Source organism: Oncorhynchus kisutch, linkage group LG4 (genome assembly GCF_002021735.2).
Source record: "Oncorhynchus kisutch isolate 150728-3 linkage group LG4, Okis_V2, whole genome shotgun sequence".
NCBI lineage: Eukaryota > Metazoa > Chordata > Actinopteri > Salmoniformes > Salmonidae > Oncorhynchus > Oncorhynchus kisutch.
Window position 1 is genome coordinate 51,926,233 of NC_034177.2, and position 18,410 is coordinate 51,944,642.

The 18,410-nt window shown below is 44.3% G+C and overlaps 1 protein-coding gene across 3 annotated transcripts in view; it reads left to right on the forward strand.

Annotated features, from left to right (window-relative positions):
- LOC109889668 (uncharacterized) overlaps positions 1-18,410 on the forward strand; it is a 45,282-nt gene that overhangs the window by 24,962 nt on the left and 1,910 nt on the right. The window contains exons 11-19 of one of the 3 annotated variants that reach the window (XM_031823193.1): positions 6,680-6,783; positions 6,961-7,033; positions 7,128-7,199; positions 7,409-10,201; positions 10,814-11,651; positions 12,918-13,398; positions 13,508-14,824; positions 14,867-17,962; positions 18,167-18,292. In XM_031823193.1, the coding sequence (XP_031679053.1) occupies positions 6,680-6,783; positions 6,961-7,033; positions 7,128-7,199; positions 7,409-10,201; positions 10,814-11,651; positions 12,918-13,398; positions 13,508-14,824; positions 14,867-17,962; positions 18,167-18,292 (8,900 nt within the window). Of the gene's footprint in view, positions 1-6,679; positions 6,784-6,960; positions 7,034-7,127; positions 7,200-7,408; positions 10,202-10,813; positions 11,652-12,917; positions 13,399-13,507; positions 17,963-18,166; positions 18,293-18,410 lie in introns of all 3 variants that reach the window. The other 2 variants (XM_031823192.1, XM_031823194.1) reach the window with 2 other exon arrangements.

Below are 18,410 nucleotides of genomic sequence, written 5' to 3' on the forward strand. Positions count from 1 at the left end.
AGGCAATCTGGACCCTTTCTTTCTAAAATTATCTGCCGAAATTGTTGCAACCCCTATTACTAGCCTGTTCAACCTCTCTTTCGTGTCATCTGAGATTTCCCAAAGATTGGAAAGCAGCTGCGGTCATCCCCCTCTTCAAAGGGGGAACACTCTTTACCCAAACTGCTATAGACCTATATCTATCCTACCCTGCCTTTCTAAGGTCTTCAAAAGCCAAGTCAACAAACAGATTACCGACCATTTCGAATCCCACCATACTTTCTCCACTATGCAATCTGGTTTCAGAGCTGGTCATGGGTGCACCTCAGCTACGCTCAAGATCCTAAACGATATCTTAACCGCCATCGATAAGAAACAATACTGTGCAGCCGTATTCATTGACCTGGCCAAGGCTTTCGACTCTGTCAATCACCACATCCTCATCGGCAGACTCGATAGCCTTGGTTTCTCAAATGATTGCCTCGCCTGGTTCACCAACTACTTTTCTGATAGAGTTCAGTGTGTCAAATCAGAGGGCCTGTTGTCCGGTTCAATTCTTGGGCCGACTCTCTTCTCTGTATACATCCATGATGTCGCTCTTGCTGCTGGTGAGTCTCTGATCCACCTCTACGCAGACGACACCATTCATTACCATACCACCCTGCATACCACTGCTGGCTTGCTTCTGAAGCTAAGCAGGGTTGGTCCTGGTCAGTCCCTGGATGGGAGACCAGATGCTGCTGGAAGTGTTGTTGGAGGGCCAGTAGGAGGCACTCTTTCCTCTGGTCTAAAAATATCCCAAGCCCCAGGGCAGTGATTGGGGACACTGCCCTGTGTAGGGTGTCGTCTTTCGGATGGGACGTTAAACGGGTGTCCTGACTCTCCGAGGTCATTAAAGATCCCATGGCACTTATCGTAGGAGTAGGGGTGTTAACCCCGGTGTCCGGGCTAAATTCCCAATCTGGCCCTCAAACCATCACGGTCACCTAATAATCCCCAGTTTACAATTGGCTCATTTATCCCCTGTAACTATTCCCCAGGTGGTTGCTGTAAATGAGAACGTGTTCTCAGTCAACTTACCAGGTAAAATAACGGATAAACAAATAAAATTCTGTATACTTCTGGCCCTTTGGACACTGTGTTAACAACCCTCCAGACGAGCTTCAATGCCATACAACTCTCCTTCCGTGGCCTTCAACTGCTCGTAAATACAAGTAAAACCAAATGCATGCTCTCCAACCGATCGCTGCCTGCACCTGCCCGCCCATCCAGCATCACTACTCTGGACGGTTCTGACTTAGAATATGTGGACAACTACAAATACCTAGGTGTCTGGTTAGACTGTAAACTCTCCTTCCAGACTCACATCAAACATCTCCAATCCAAAGTTAAATCTAGAATTGGCTTCCTATTTCGCAACAAAGCATCCTTCACTCATGCTGCCAAACACACCCTCGTAAAACTGACCCATCTTACCGATCCTGACGATGACGATGTCATTTACAAAATAGCCTCCAATACCCTACTCAATAAATTGCATGCAGTCTATCACAGTGCCATCTGTTTTGTCACCAAAGCCCCATATACTACCCACCACTGCGACCTGTACGCTCTCGTTGGCTGGCCCTCGCTTCATACTCGTCGCCAAACCCACTGGCTGCAGGTCATCTACAAGACCCTGCTAGGTAAAGTCCCCCCTTATCTCAGCTTGCTGGTCACGATAGCAGCACCCACCTGTAGCACGCACTCCAGCAGGTATATCAGGTCTCCCCCAAAACCAATTCTTCCTTTGGCCGCCTCTCCTTCCAGTTCTCTGCTGCCAATGACTGGAACGAACTACAAAAATCTCTGAAACTGGAAACACATCTCCCTCACTAGCTTTAAGCACCAGCTGTCAGAGCAGCTCACATATTACTGCACCTGTACATAGCCCATCTATAATTTATCCCAAACAACTACCTCTTCCCCTACTGTATTTATTTATTTTGCTCCTTTGCACCCCATTATTTTTATTTCTACTTTGCACATTCTTCCACTGCAAGTCTACTATTCCAGTGTTTTACTTCCTATATTGTATTTACTTCGCCACCATGGCCTTTTTTTGCATTTACCTCCCTTATCTCACCTCATTTGCTCACATCGTATATATACTTATTCTTCTACTGTATTATTGACTGTATGTTTGTTTTACTCCATGCGTAACTCTGTGTTGTTGTATGTGTTGAACTGCTTTGCTTTATCTTGGCCAGGTCGCAATTGTAAATGAGAACTTTTTCTCAACTTGCCTACTTGGTTAAATAAAGGTGAAATAAATAAATATAAATAAATAGTCAGTAAGCAGTTAGACCGACGGACCCCGGTGGCAATAAAATAATAAAACCAAAAGCTTACCTTGACTTGGAAGAGTTCCAGTGTTGTGTTGGTTAGTCATAGCCAGCTAGCTAACATAGCATCCCTCTATTTGAGCCGGGTGTTTAATGAACTAAACTAGCCAGCTGCATTTGCTAGACAATGCTTGCTTCTCCTTCATTTTTTAATAAATTAATTTGTTGTAAACTGTTCAACTATTGTTTTTCTCTCTCTTGGAGTCAACTACTCACCACATGTTATGCACTGCAGTGCTAGCTAGCTGTAGTTTATGCTTTCAGTACTAGATTCAATCTCTGATCCTTTTGATTGGGTGGACAACATGAGGCTACTGTAGACCTTCATTGCAAAACAGTATGTTTTAATAACTTATTTGGTGACATATGAATATATTTAGTATAGATTTATCTAAAAAGGATAACTTTTTCAATGTTTTACAATTTTTACTGAGGAGGATGGTCCTCTCTTTCCTCCTCTGAGGAGCCTCCACTGATCCCAATGCCTCAGGGTATTGTTTGGGGACATTGTCCTGTGCACAGTGCCGTCTTTCAGATGGAACGTTAAAACGGGTAACCTGGCTCTCTATAGTCACTAAAGATCCCATGGCACTTATTGTAAGAGTAGTTGTGTTAACCCCGATATCCTGGCTAAATTCCAAATCTGGCCACCTAATTATCCCCAGCTTCCAATTGGCTCATTCATCCCCCCCTCTGTATCTGTTCCACAGGTCGTTGCTGTAAATGAGAATGTGTTCTCAGTCAACTTACCTGGTAAAATAAGGGTAAAATAAAAATGTTTAACTGGTGGCAGTTGTGAAAAAAGTTCACCGCAACGTGGCTAAACGACGACACAGATCATATAGAGCTGGCTGGCTTCTCCGTGCATCAGCAGCACAGAGCAGCTATGTCTGGTAAGACGAGGGGCGGGGGTGTGTGTCTATTTGTCAATAACTTCCAGTGCGCGATGTCTAATATTAAAGAAGTCTCAAGGTATTGCTTGCCTCTGGTAGAATACCTCATGATAAACTGTAGACCACACTATCTACCAAGAAAGTTCTCATCTATATTATTCGTAGCTGTCGATTTTCCACCCCAAACCGATGCTGGTACTAAGACCACACTCAACAAGCTGTATAAGGCTATAAGCAAACAAGAAAATGCTCATCCAGAAGTAGCACTCCTAGTGGCCAGGAACTTTAATGCAGACAAACTTAAATCTGTTTTGCCTCATTTCTACCAGCATGTCACATGTGCAACCAGAGGAAAAAAACTAGAGACCACCTTTACAGACAGACGCATACAAAGCTCTCCCTCGCCCTCTATTTTGGCAAATCTGACCATAATTATATACTCCTGATTTCAGCTTACAAGCAAAAACTAAAGCAGGAAGTACCAGTGACTCACCCAATACGGAATTGGTCAGATGACACGGATGTTACGCTACAGGACTGTTTTGCTAGCACAGACTGGAATATGTTCCGAGATTCATCCAATGGTATTGAGGAGTATACCAACTCAGTCATCGTCTTCATCAATAAGTGCATCGACACAGTGACTGTACGTATCCTAACCAAAAGCCATGGATGACAGGCAACATCCGCACCGAGCTAAAGGCTAGCGCTGCCGCTTTCAAGGAGCGGGACACTAATCCAGATGCTTATAAGAAATACTGCTATACCCTCAGACAAACCAAAAAACAGGCAAAGCGTGAATACAGGACTAAGATTGAATCCTACTACACCGGCTCTGACGCTAGTCAGATGTGGCAGGGCTTGAAAACTATTATGGACTACAAAGCGAAACCCAGCAGCGAGCTGCCCAGTGACGCGAGCCTACCAGATGAGCTAAATGCCTTTTATGCTCGCTTCGAGGCAAGCAACACTGAAGCATGCATGTGAGCACCAGCTGTTCCATACGACTGTGTGATCACGCTCTCCCGTAGCCCATGTGAGCAAGACCTTTAAAAAAGTCAAGATTCACAAAGCCGCGGGGCCAGACGGATTATCAGGAAGTGTACTCAAAGCATGCTCGGACCAACTGGCAAGTGTCTTCACTGACATTTTCAACCTTTCCCTGACCAAGTCTGTAATAACTACATTTTTCAAACAGACCACCATAGTCCCTGTGCCCAAGAAAACGAAGGTATACTGCCAAAATTATTACTGCCTGGTAGCACATCGGTAGCCATGAAGTGCTTTGAAAGGCGGGTCATGGCTCACATCAACACCATCATGCCGGAAACCCTAGACCCATTCCTATTCTCATACCGCCCCAAGAGATCCACAGATGACGCAATCTCAATCGCACTCCACACTGCCCTTTCCCACCTGGACAAAAGGAACACCGATGTGAGAATGCTGTTCATTGTTTCAGCTCAGCGTTCAACACCATAGTACCCACAAAGCTCATCACTAAGCTTAGGATCCTGGGACTGAACACCTCCCTCTGCAACTGGATCCTGGACCTCCTGACGGGCCACACCCAGGTGGTAAGGGTAGGCAACAACATATCAACCACTCTGATCTTCAACACTGGGGCCCCTCAGGGGTGCGTGCTTAGTCCCCTCCTGTACTCCCTGTTCACCCACGACTGCGTGGCCAAGCACGACTCCAACATCATTGTTACATTTGCTGATGCCACAACAGTGGTAGGCCTGATCACCGACAACGATGAGACAGCCTATAGGGAGGAGGTCAGAAACCAGGCAGGGTGGTGCCAGGACAACGACCGGTTCCTCAATGTGAGCAAGACAAAGGAACTGATCGTGGACTATAGGAAAAATGAGGGCCGAACAGGCCCCCATTAACATCGACAGGGCTGAAGTGGAGCGGGTCGAGAGTTTCAAGTTCCTTGGTGCCCACATCACCAACTAACTATCATGGTCCAAACACATCAAGACAGTTGTGAAGAGGGCACGACAACACCTTTTCCCCCTCAGGAGACTGAAAAGATTTGGCATGGGTCCACAGATCCACACAAAGTTCTATAGCTGCACCATCGAGAGCATCCTGACCGGTTGCATCACTGCCTGGTATGGCAACTACTTGGCATCTGACCGTAAGGCGCTACAGAGGGTAGTGCGTACGACCCAGTACATCACTGGAACCAAGGTTCCTGACATCCAGGACCTATATACTAGGTGGTGTCAGAGGAAGTCCCAAAAAGATGTCAAAGACTCTAGTCACCCAAGTCATAGACTGTTCTCTCTGCTACCTCACGGCAAGCAGTACCGGAGCGCCAAGTCTAGGACCAAAAGGCTCCTTTACAGTTTCTACCCCCAAGCCATAAGACTGCTGAACAATTAATCAAATGGCAACCAAGACTATTTACATTGACACCACCCCCATGCCCCCATATGTTTTTACATTGCTGTAACTTGCTGTTTATTATCTATTATTATGCATAGTCACTTTACAAATTACCTCGACTAACCTGTACCCCCGCACATTGACTCTGTACCAGTACCCCCTTTATATAGCCTCATTATTGTTAATTAATATTGTTGTTACATTTTGATTCATTTAAAAAAAAAAAAAAATCCCCCATAAACTATCAAAATTAAGAAAGTCGCACACCCCATGTATAATCTCCCAGCAATTTAATGGGTATTTACCAATGTTTAGGCACAGTGATACCGGAACGTTTAGGCACAGTGATTCCCGAAACGTTGGTAAATACCCATTAAATTGCTGGGAGATTATACATGGAATGTGCGACTTTCTTATTTTGATAGTTTACAGTTTATTCGCCAATTGGTCAGCATCTCCACACAAACTACTATTCTGGGTGTGCGCCAGCTCATGTTTTTATTTTTTTCCCAGCCTGTTGTGTCGACTTTATTGAATTTTTTACTTTAGTTTATTTAGTAAATATTTTCTTAACCAACAATGCAGTTCAAGAAATAGAGTTAAGGCCTTTAAGAATTTCACGGTAAGGTTCTACTTGTTGTATTCGGCGCATGTGACAAATAACATTTGATTTGATTAGATGCTTTTTTCATTAATTAGGCTATTTTCTCTTGAACCATATGGTCGATCTAATATATGGACACAGATCTAAAAAAAATATACACCATCTACGGATATATATATTTTTAAGTTATTCAACTATAAATCACCAAAGTTACAATAGATTACCATAGATCTTCAGTTAATTATGAAAATTACAGAAGATTCCTGTAACTTTGATAAATTACCAGTAGCTTTGCAACCCTTCCCAAGGATATTTTTATGAGTTGCTTATCTGAATATTTATCCAGCTGTGAGAGCTTTACAGAGCTTTATTTTATTAGATTTTTTTACCATTTAATGATATTGAATTGTATGGTTTTTCAGTTTCTCTGGAAGGAATGGGTTGGAGTCTGTATGAGCTGGCACCCAGTGAGGCTGAGGACACCTCTCTCTCTCAGCTCACACATGAGCTCAAGGAGAAAGACCTGGTGAGCGTTCATTGTTCTTAAAGTCGGCTGACAGGTTATTGGAAGACCGGAATGGAAAGGGGGATACCTAGTCAGTTGTACAATGCATTCATCTGAAAAGTGTCTTCCGCATTTAACCCAACCCCTCTGAATGCAGTTCATTGTTGTGTTGTCAGACCTTATTTTTCTTACCAACAGGCCCTCGTAATACAACTGAATGATAGTGGTTTCCTTATACTGTTACATTCATCTCACTTCCTCACATATGAAGGTAAGACAAAACCTGTATACGCAACATATTGCATTTAAATATATTATAGATAGAAGCTAAATATCTAACTTTACATTATAATTGTACATTTCAGATGCTGGGTCCAATAAGCCAGAGGTATTGCAGGGGATGTTTGTGTTTCCGGATTCCAGAGCTATACAACGAGGTGTGTATATGTATGTATGTATGTATATGTGTGTGTGTGTGTGTGTGTGTGTGTGTGTGTGTGTGTGTGTGTGTGTGTGTGTGTGTGTGTGTGTGTGTGTGTGTGTGTGTGTGTGTGTGTGGCCAACACCTATGCCCTTGTATACAGTAAGGTTTTTGTCTATTATTTTATCATTTATCCTTATGTAATGTCATTTTGTTTTACCACAGACACCAAGATCTGCTCGAAGAAGCCCTCCCTCTCACCAGAGGGCCTCCAGGTGGTGCCTGCACTGAACTACGCAGAGACAGAGGTGGAAAAGTGCCTCCCTGAACAGAGTGGGGAGCTACGTGGTTTACTAGAGCAGCATATCCAGAGCTACGCTGCCCTCATCCACCCTGGGCTTACTATCAGTCCATCCAGGGAAGCCAGCATCTTCCCAGATCAGTTTGATGTTCCTGACGCCCTCAAATATCTCTACTCCACCCCAAAGTGGACTGAAATGGGATGGAAATGTCTCAAGTCTTACTTCCACCAGCCGGGCTCCTTCGAGCTCTCTGTATCCAGGGCCACGGAGCTCCTGGCGGCTGGACGAGAGGAGCGAGGGGATGAGCCAGATGATGACGTCTACTACTGTCTGTCATCTCCAGAAGGCCCCCCCATGACTCCTGCTAGTCTGGGTGGCCCAGAGGAGGAGCAGTCAGGGGGACAGTCACCAGGAGACACAGCTGACACAGCCACATACATAAGTAATGCACTGGCAGTATCTACAGAGGACTTTGAGAAACCTGGTATGACCAAGGCAGACAGTAATGCACCAAATAAAAGAGTAGAGGAAGAGAAGACCTTGTCTTCAAAGGAGGTGCAAGACAAGGTGCAACATGTGCAACCCAAGGAGGTGCAGGAGGAAGTGCCCTGTGATCTTACCAAGCCTGCCGTCCCAGCAGGGGACTTTGCGAAACCTGTCTTGAAGAAGGCTGACAGTAATGCACCAGGGACATCTTTGATTCCAAAAGAGGTGCAGAAGGAGCTTCCCTATGATCTTTCCCAGCCTGTTGTGTTGGCAGATGTTTCTGGGAAGCCTGGGAAGAACAAGGCCGTACCAGGGGTAGGAGTAGAGGATGAAGGGACACATTTGAACGCAGAGGAAGTCCAAGTGGATAGGCAAAAGGAGGTGAAAGAGGATATGCTTTCTGATCTTTCACAGCCTGCAGAAAACTTGAGGAAAGCTGGCCGTGCAGTGTTGGGTAAGGCAGACTGTAAAGCACCAGAGGTAGGAGTAGCGAATGAAGGGACAAACTTGCACCTGAAAGAGGTGCAAAAGGATATGCCCTCTGGTCTTTCACAGCCTGCAGTCTCTCAAGAGGAATTGAAGAAACCTGGGCCGGCCCTGGCAACCAAGCCCAACATTAAAGCAGTAGAGACAGGAGTAGAGGATAAAGGGGGGGATTTGCCTAAGAAGGAGGTGCAGGAGGAGGTTCCGTGTGATCTTTCCCAGTTTGCAGTGTCGGCAAATGTTTTTGCAATAGCTGGTATGACAGTGATGACCAAGGCCACAGAGGTGACAGAGGTTTCAACCTCACCTGCATCAGGTGACCTCCCAACAGTGCTAGTCATCACTGCCACTGAAGGAACTGCAACCGTTGTACCTCATAATGAGAACTTTGGCTTGATCAATACAGAGTCGAACACAAAGAACTCCTCCAGTTTGCCACCAGCCAAAGTACAGGAGAGAGGTGGAAGTGCTCTCAATGGGCAACGTGGCAAGGCCAATGAGGTCAATAATTTATCTACATCAGATTGGAGGAAACGGCCAAGGAAACGGCGTAGATTTAGCGGGTTGGGTAAACGGGTCTTGAGGTCTTCGGCAGCTGACTTTGAAGAGGAAGAAACTGAGAAGGGATGTTTGGATTCAAGTAAAGTCTACTCATTGAAAAAGAGGAAGGAAATGACAGATTTAGTTCAACTTAACCCATGGAAAAAGAAGGAAAGGATGGATGTAACCCAGGTTCGTCCATTGAAAATGCAGAGGGAACTAATGAATTTGATCCAAGATCTGCCTTTAAAAAAGAAGAAGGAAAGCAAGGATTCAATTAACTTTTACCCATTCAAAAGAAAGGAAAGTGTGGATCTAATTCACGACGGCCACCCATTGAAAAAGAAGACAGATCGGTGGGACTTGAAGGCAATCATCTCTGAATGCGGTAGAATCTTTGTCCCTCATGGTTCCGCAGTTATCGCCAAGGATATAGAATCTTTGAAAGTTATGGGGAAAGTGATAGATCACAAACAATGTGCTGATGAGATGATGGTTGAAGCTTGTATCAAAGTACCCCAACCCATAGAAACAGGAGATGAACCTGGCCTAGAGTTGATAAAGTCAGATGAAAACAAAGATCCGCACATATGGAGTTCAGACAGTAAAGACCATCCACCAGAGGTCAAAATGGCTGATGTAGACAAGATGGCCTCTCAGAAATCCTCAGATCTGGTCCAGAACAAAGACATGGATTTTCCTTCCTTAGAAAAACACAAAAAGAATAGTCAATTTGTTGCAATATCCCTCAGTAAACTAAAGACAGTTTTTTCAAGAAGGGGAAAGAAGAAAACACCTCTCAAACCTGTTTCAGAAGATCAAATGTTACCATTGGACAAAAAAAGCAAGGCCGATGCTGGCATGAAAAGTGTTAATTTCAGTCATTCCTGCAAAGATACCCCGGACAGAACCACAGGTGCTGCTGAAGTTGCAAAGGAACAGACATTTGGCCTAGACCCAAAGTTTGCACTAGCATTAGGCTTGACTCCTAGGGAGTTGCATAATAATGCACCCAAATCTCCAGAAAAAAGTGATATTCCACTGAAGCAAGACATTCAGAGCAGACTGGACCTGGCTACACCTCAAGCCACATCTGACCAAATGTCTGAGGCTTTGCCTAGCTCCCCTTCAGCAACAATAACCTTAACGGATCGGGGGAGCCCATTAAAAATGAAATGCAAGCCTGCAGACTCCATAAGGAAAAAATGTAAGTTCTTCTTGGGAAGTCATGTAGTTGTTGTCAACCTCACACCATGCAAATAACAAAACATGCAGATTGTATTTGATTTTGTTCTCCTAAACCACACACTTAATTAGATATTGATATTTGTCATCTTGATAATTGAGTTGTGATTGCAGTTAATATGTGCTGAATTTTGAAATATGCCAAAATGTTAAAATAATCTCTTTGTCTTGAATTCCTGATGATTCTGTTTCTATATATCTATTTTTCTATCTGAACTGCAAAGCAACACTGTGAAGTTAAATGTTAATAGCTTCTTGCTATTCTGGTCCCAGGTCTGTTTGTGCTGTAGTTGACAAGACAGCACAAACTGATCTTGGACCAGGCTAGCCTCTTGCCACCTCCGTTGCCTCTGCTTTGTCTTGCTGTGTGTCGTGCTACTGTCCCCCATTTCAATCTAATACAAATCATAAAACAATTTGGTTCAATTTTGGCGAGGAGATTTGCATGCAGGCGACTGACTGCCTTACGACAATTTAATTTCAAAGTATTCATTATCACTATACGCTACTTTGTGTTTTTTGTTTTCATACTGTTTCTTCTGTCTCTTTTCTCTGTTCTCTTTTGTTTCTACAGGGTGGTTGCACTATCACACACCAACTTCTTTTGAAAAAGAGAAAGTAGCACAACCTATATCCTCCCAACTACTGACACTTAACCCTGATGTCAGGCGTGTTGTCAGTAGGGGTAGGCCTCGCACAGTGAAGAAAGATACCAGTGATGCATCATGCCCACCAGCAGATGCTCTGACCCTATTGGCCGATTTGGCCCTTAGTACCAGTAACGACAAAGTACTTGAACAGCAGCCAGACCACCTGGCACTTCAGCAACAAGAATGCTGTCCAAGTTTGCTTATAAGTGACAACAGTGTCAAAGATGGCGGCTCTCTTCATGAGTCAGATGGTGAACCAGAGTCTGTCCTTCATGCACTGCTGAAGCACCCTTCTGTTGCTAGGCTTAAACTTCCCCCTCAGTCTCCGTCACCCAAGGGGCTGGTGGTGGGGAGTGGGGAGCGGGTTGTGTTAGTCTCACAAGAGCATTCTTACTCACTACCGCCATCCTCCTCTCTACTATTGGGTTTGTCAGGTTCAACCCTCCAAGTCCCCATTTCGGAGGGACTTCAGCCGCATCGCAAGGATATGGTCTATGGTGACGGAACTCAAGCACTACGGGCCTTCCTGTGTCAGGAGCAGGACCAGAACAGGAAGGAACTCGGGAAGGAATCCGGGGTGGCTCCAGAATCCATGAGAAAAGGAATTGGGCGCAGGCAGAAGTTCCGTCGGTTACGGCGGTTCATCGAAAAAGACCGCTCAGTTCAAGTGACAAGGCTGTGGAAGGAAAACTATGACTTTAATTCAGACAGCAAGTTTACCAACGACCCTATGGATAAAACAGTTATTAGAGCCCTACATGGGTATGTACTTAGAATTTGTAATTTACACTGAACAAAAATATAAACACAACATGCAACAATTTCAAAGAGTTACAATTCATATAATGAAATCAATCAATTTAAATAAATAAATTGGGCCCTAATCTATGGATTTCACATGACTGGGAATACAGATATGAATCTGTTGGTCACAGATACCTTAAAAAAGGTAGGGGCATGGATCAGAACACCATTCAGTATCTGGTATGACCACTATTTGCCTCGTGCAGCGCGACATCTCCTTCACATAGAGTTAATCAGGCCTGTGGAATGTTGTCCCACTCCTCTTCAATGGCTGTGCGAAATTGCTGGATATTGGCGGGAACTGAAACATGCTGTCATACACGTCGATCCAGAGCATCCCAAACATGCTCAATGGGTGACATGTCTGTTGAGTATGCAGGCCATGGAAAAACAGGGTCCTTTTCAACTTCCAAGAATTGTGTACAGATCCTTGCATCATGGGACTGTGCATTATCATGCTGAAACATGAGGTGATGGAGGCAGGTGAATGACACAACAATGGGCTCAGGATCTCGTCACGGTATCTCTATGCATTCAAATTGCCATCGATAAAATTCAATTGTATTCATTGTCCGTAGCTTATGCCTGCCCATACCATAACCCCACCACCACCATGGGGCACTGTGTTCACACATCAGGAAACAGATCACCCACACGACACCGTACATGTGATCTGCCATCTATTCCTCCGTGAAGTTCACACTTCTCCAGCGTGCCAGTGGCCATCGGAGGTGAGCATTTGCCCACTGAAGTCGGTTATGATGCCGAACTGCAGTCAGGAAGACCCTGGTGAGGCCGATGAGCACGCAGATGAGCTTCCCTGAGATGGTTTCTGACAGTGGTCCGCGGTTGTGAGGCTGGTTGAACATACTACTAAATTCTCTAAAATGACATTGGAGGCGGTTTATGGTAGAGAAATTAACATGAAATGATCTGGCAACAGTTCTGGTGAACATTCCTCCAGTCAGCATGCCAATCTTTTATTTCAGCTCATGAAACATGGGACCAACACTACATGTTGCATTTATAATTTTGCTCAGTGTAAATAAAAATGTCTTTAGTTTTTTTGTTATAATTTTCTTTTAACTAATAGATGCATAAGTGAAGAGCTTGCTAGAGACAGAAAGCTTATTCTATATATTACTCCACAGACTAATTGTTTGACTGGATTTTGATTTCTCTGTGTCCCTTTCCTTCACCCCTATGCACCCTCTCTCTGTACAGCCCATGGGATTTCAACATTGAGGACACAAACGAACAGGTTCAGCTCATCATCCACATGTGGATAGGTCTTTTCTACAGCAGGTCCACTGCTAGGTTCTTCCAGGCAGACCCAAGTCTTCTATGTATGGAGGAAAAAGATTCTACAGAAGTGGATCATGGAATGGTACAAGCCCAGGTTACATCTGAGACCAAGACAAGTTCCCCTGCTTATATTGCCCTTTCCAGGATCCCAGAACCTGAAGTTTTGGACCGTAGTAATGTGGGTAAAAAAGAATCACAACCATTAAGCTTGGAACCTGAGGCATTGGACCTTTCAGTGAAAACAACCTCGCCTGTGTTAGATTTCACTGTAGACACAAAGGATTCCCCTGAGTCCAAGCAAAGAATAGATTTAAAAAGTCCTTCAGTATACCAACCAGAAAGTGGACTCCACAAGGAAATCATCTCTTTTCACAAACAAAGTTCTGGCCTTGAGTTAAAGGTTAGAAAATAAATGTATTTATATATGTAAAGCACAAATGTTTTCCAATAAATATTTTGTTGACATAATACACATAATTGTTTATTTTGCTTGTCTCTTTTCTCTACAGGTTTACAGAGACCGTGAGGACAGCATGACGTCAGACAAAACGAGTGAACTGGATGATGATGAAACTAACACCCATGACAATGACAGCAATGGTACCCTCCAAAATGATGTGTTCCCTAAAATAAGAAATTTGGAAAGTGATGGATCGTACATTCTCTTGTGTGAACAGGCAGCAAGTGTGTACATTAATCAAGAAAAGGTCCTGGAGACTCAAAGAATTGACCGGGGTTTGGAGGGCAAAGCCAAAAAGGAAATCCAAAAGGAAGAGAGGAGCCATGATGGAGAACAAAACACAGCACGTCTTAAAACCATGGAATCTAAAGATGTTGATGAGGCGCAACAAGTTCAAGATAACGATTCAGTCAAAACAATGTCATGCACAGAGGTGCTGGGGGATGGTGACCTTACCAATATGGCTGACAGAGTTGAGCGTAATGCAAGTGAACCCAGAGATGGGTCTTACGTTGCCATCTGTGATGGCAGTGAGTCAAAAATGCACAAAGCATATCCTAGCGTGGAGGATTCTGTTGAAGCAGCAAAACCAGAAGCAGTGCATGTTGGGAAAGACACCACAAACAAGGAAATCAATGCACAACCTGCTGGGAATGATTCCATTGGTAAGGCACTCAAAGCAATGCATGATGAAAAGATTCCCAAAGATGTGTCACGGGATGATGGGAACTCCAAAAATGAGGTGCAAACTGCATTGCAGGAAGGGAATGATAATGGTGATGAGGCACAAACGGCATTGCAGGAAGGGAATGATCATGGTGATGAGGCACAAACGGCATTGCAGGAAGGGAATGATAATGGTGATGAGGCACAAACGGCATTGCAGGAAGGAAATGATAATGGTGATGAGGCACAAACGTCATTGCAGGAAGGGAATGATAATGGTGATGAGGCGCAAACGGCATTGCAGGAAGGGAATGATAATGGTGATGAGGCGCAAACGGCATTGCAGGAAGGGAATGATAATGGTGATGAGGTGCAAACGGCATTGCATGAAGGGAATGATAATGGTGATGAGGCGCAAACGGCATTGCAGGAAGGGAATGATAATGGTGATGAGGCGCAAACGGCATTGCAGGAAGGGAATGATAATGGTGAGGCGCAAACGGCATTGCAGGAAGGGAATGATAATGGTGATGAGGCTCAAACGGCATTGCAGGAAGGGAATGATAATGGTGATGAGGCACAAACGGCATTGCAGGAAGGGAATGATAATGGTGAGGCGCAAACGGCATTGCAGGAAGGGAATGATAATGGTGATGAGGCACAAACGGCATTGCAGGAAGGGAATGATAATGGTGATGAGGCACAAACGGCATTGCAGGAAGGGAATGATAATGGTGATGAGGCACTACCAACGGTGAATTATGAAAAAGAGTCAGGAGATAAAGCAGCACCTGCAGTATGTGGTGGGAATAATTATGTGGCTGAAACACCACCAGAGATATCACATAATGAAAATGATTCCCAAAAAGAGACACCGTCAGTGGTGCATGGTGGGAATGATTCGACACTACCTGTGGAATTGTATAGCAAGCTGTATATAGACGAAGAACCCACTGATGAGGTACAACCGATGGAACTGGTTGGGAATGTTTCTGTTGGCACCACTCGAGTACTGCTAGAGATGCAGGTTGAGATTAAATCTAACGATGAGGTACTGACCACGAGAGTATTTCCACTGTGTGATGGGAACATGCCTTTTGTAGGTGAGTTCAACACACCCATTCAGTCCAAGGATGTTTCAGCAGAAGCTAAAACAACAGCAGTTGAGACCGATTTCAATGGGATTAGGGAGTCTAAAGATCAGAAACGGATATCAGTGCCGGGTCAGAGTAAATCTGATATTGGCACACAAGGGCCCCGACATTCTCAAGACGAGACATCAGAGGTACTGACAGGCCAGGTAGAAATACCACTGATTGGAGCAGGAATTCCCAGGGAAGATATCTCACACACAGATGTTCTACATTCACACAGTCAGACATCAGAGACAGTGCGTGCTCAGATAGAAATACCATTTATTGGAGTAGAATTACCATTCATTGGAGTAGAGACGGATAGCAAGGATATCATGCACACAGAGGTGCACGACACTCACTTGTGTCAGAAAGACACACCAATATCTTCAGTGTGTCATAGTGATAATTTGTTTTCAGGTGAAATGTTTAGAATAGTTTCAAAGGCAACTGAATCTGTCAGTAGATGCCCAACCCCTATCGTGGACGATGGTTACATCCCGATTCCTGACATCGACAGTGGCTGCTTGGTTAACTGCGATGCCAGTGGGGTAGGCAAACCCCTCAGCAGATGCCCAACACCTACACAAGATGAGCCACCTTTCGTTACAGAATTGTCTTATGACCATCACACACCGAAGACAGTTTTTTTGCCCGATTTGAAAGACAGTGGTTTTGCTCTTATTGAAAATGAAAAGGCTTATTGTGAACCACATGAACCAAGTCTTGGTAGCAGCCCTAGCTCTGTAGAGAATATGTTGCATGAGTTGCGTAAATCCAGCAACAACAATAGCAAACCAAATCATTTGGAAGCCATTGGTAATCAGTTCTCTCAATTATGGACTGAACCCCGCAAGAAGCCAATCGCCACTAGCACACCTCTCAACACCCCCTATACTTCTTCAAAGGAAAAAAACGATTACAGTCCTTATTCAAATATGGGACTTACCCCTGCTGAACAAGACCTGTATGCTCTTTCAAGTCACAATTCACTGGATAGGTTCCCTGCCTCCTATCCCAAAACCCATAGCACTGTAACACAGAAAGCAGCATTCTCTGTGCCATCAACCTACCTTGAAGTCCTGCCCAATGACACAACAGAAAGAATATTAACTCGGGACTTGAGTGAAATCGCTTTGGAGGGAGACACTAACTTGTGTCCTGCGTCAACAGAGATTATCATACAGTCCATCCGTCAGAATATCCCAGGAGTAAGTGGACCTACAGCAGCTTCTCAGAACCTTTCAGGGCCCTATTTTACTGAGCCCCATCCATACAGCCAACAACTTGCCATGGCTGTGAATCTCTCCAAGAGTGAAGGCAGCAGAGGAGAGTACAGCTGGAAAGAAGGACAAATGAATATTGACCCTATGTCTTCAGATGTTGTCAAAAGCAAACAAACCGCTGCCCCTGTCCACTCAAACACTAATCCTCACCCGTATAACACACCATATGTCACCGAAATGAGGAGGCAGATTGCAAGTTTGCAAGATTATGTTATGGATGAAAGTGAGGAGCCTGCCGTAGAGCAAGACAACATTGAATCTAGTCTAGAGACAAATTGGATATCAGATGACCAACACGCAAGTAATACATCCCAGTTGAATAAAACAAAACTTGACTTCATCAACTCTTTACGCGAGTATCAGCAATGGGATAAAAGGGAATTTGATGATGTTTTGGACTTCAGCAAGCAAGGCAATTCCTCTTCAGTCACCTTCCAGTCTGAAGAATCAGACAAAATATTTACCCGTATGGAAGAGAACAAACAGGACTGGTTAAAATATTGTAGGTCAGAGAGGAGTGGGAACACCTCCAAAAGCCAAATCGATTTGGACAATGAGCACGAGGAAGTTTCCTCATTTGCAAAGCCATGCCTAGTTACAGTTTTGGATCACAAAGGAAACAGAATCACCTATGAAAACTATCCCGTTCTGAAACCTTCAACAAGCACGCACACATGGACAGCTCCGAACTCAAACAGACAGGGCTCCAGCAGTTTTCTGGAGTTCTCCAAGAGGTGGGATGATACACATAACACTGATGAATCTGACCTCACTCAGTCTTCTGTGGATCTGGAGACCCTCATCTTCTCAGAGAGAATGAACCAGATGCTAAAACGTAAAAGGAAGAATAACAGCAGCAGGTACAACCGATCAAAACACCACAGGTCAACTGTAGAAGAAAGAGCTTCCTCCTGTAGCCCGGCTGTGACAGTGCACTTTTCCAGCCTGCAGGAACAGGAAAGCTCGGAAGAACACTGGGAGGGACTACCTTCACTCGCAGGGCAGAAGTTAAAAATAGATATGCCTGAAAGGAAGGGTATGCCTGAAGAAACAGACAGAGATATGCCACAGCATCTTCAAAAACTCTCCTATACAAAGGGCAGTGAGATGACGCATGTCAACGTTTCAGATCTGGTTGCGGAAAGTTTCAAGGCGTACCATGCCATGATGACTGAGGTCTGTGCAGGCAGAAAGTACCCACACAGAACTGAGAGACTCAAGAGAGAAGAAGCAAAGAGAAACAGTTTGCCAAAGTCTCGAACCCCAAGCAAAGACAAAGACTTCTGTGGTCAGATGAAGAAGGACATGTATGACAGCCTGCATGATAATCTGAACTCTGTTGTGAAACAGTCATGTAAGAACAAGTTCAGGTTCTACATACTGGTGACATCAGATGACCCATTCTTCAACGAGACAAAGGTAAGATGAACATAAGTGTTAGACAGGTCCTAGATCAGTTTGTGCTGTCTTGCCAACTTCTATGGTCAGTGTCAAATGACCATAGCCTATGCAGCGCAAACAGATCTGGGACCAGGGTACGAAACCGTATCATAAGCTGTACAACAATGAAAGCCAAAGTTCATTCTTGCACCATGTTCAAAAACAAGCTTGTTATTTTTGTAGGAGCTGTTAGAAGCAGAGGGACACATAACAGTAGAACAGTCTCAATTCTGCCTTGGAAAGGATAGTCCCTCATCCCCTCTATACATTATCTTGAGGAACGAAGATATTGCTGAACACATTTGTGAGGTAAGACTGTTGTAGACTTATAAAAGTATCTCAAACTCCTGGAAAATAATAAGTAATCCAGGTTCGAAATCCAGCCTTTTGAATCGGTTTCCGTTGTATTACATTGTCGTCATTTTGA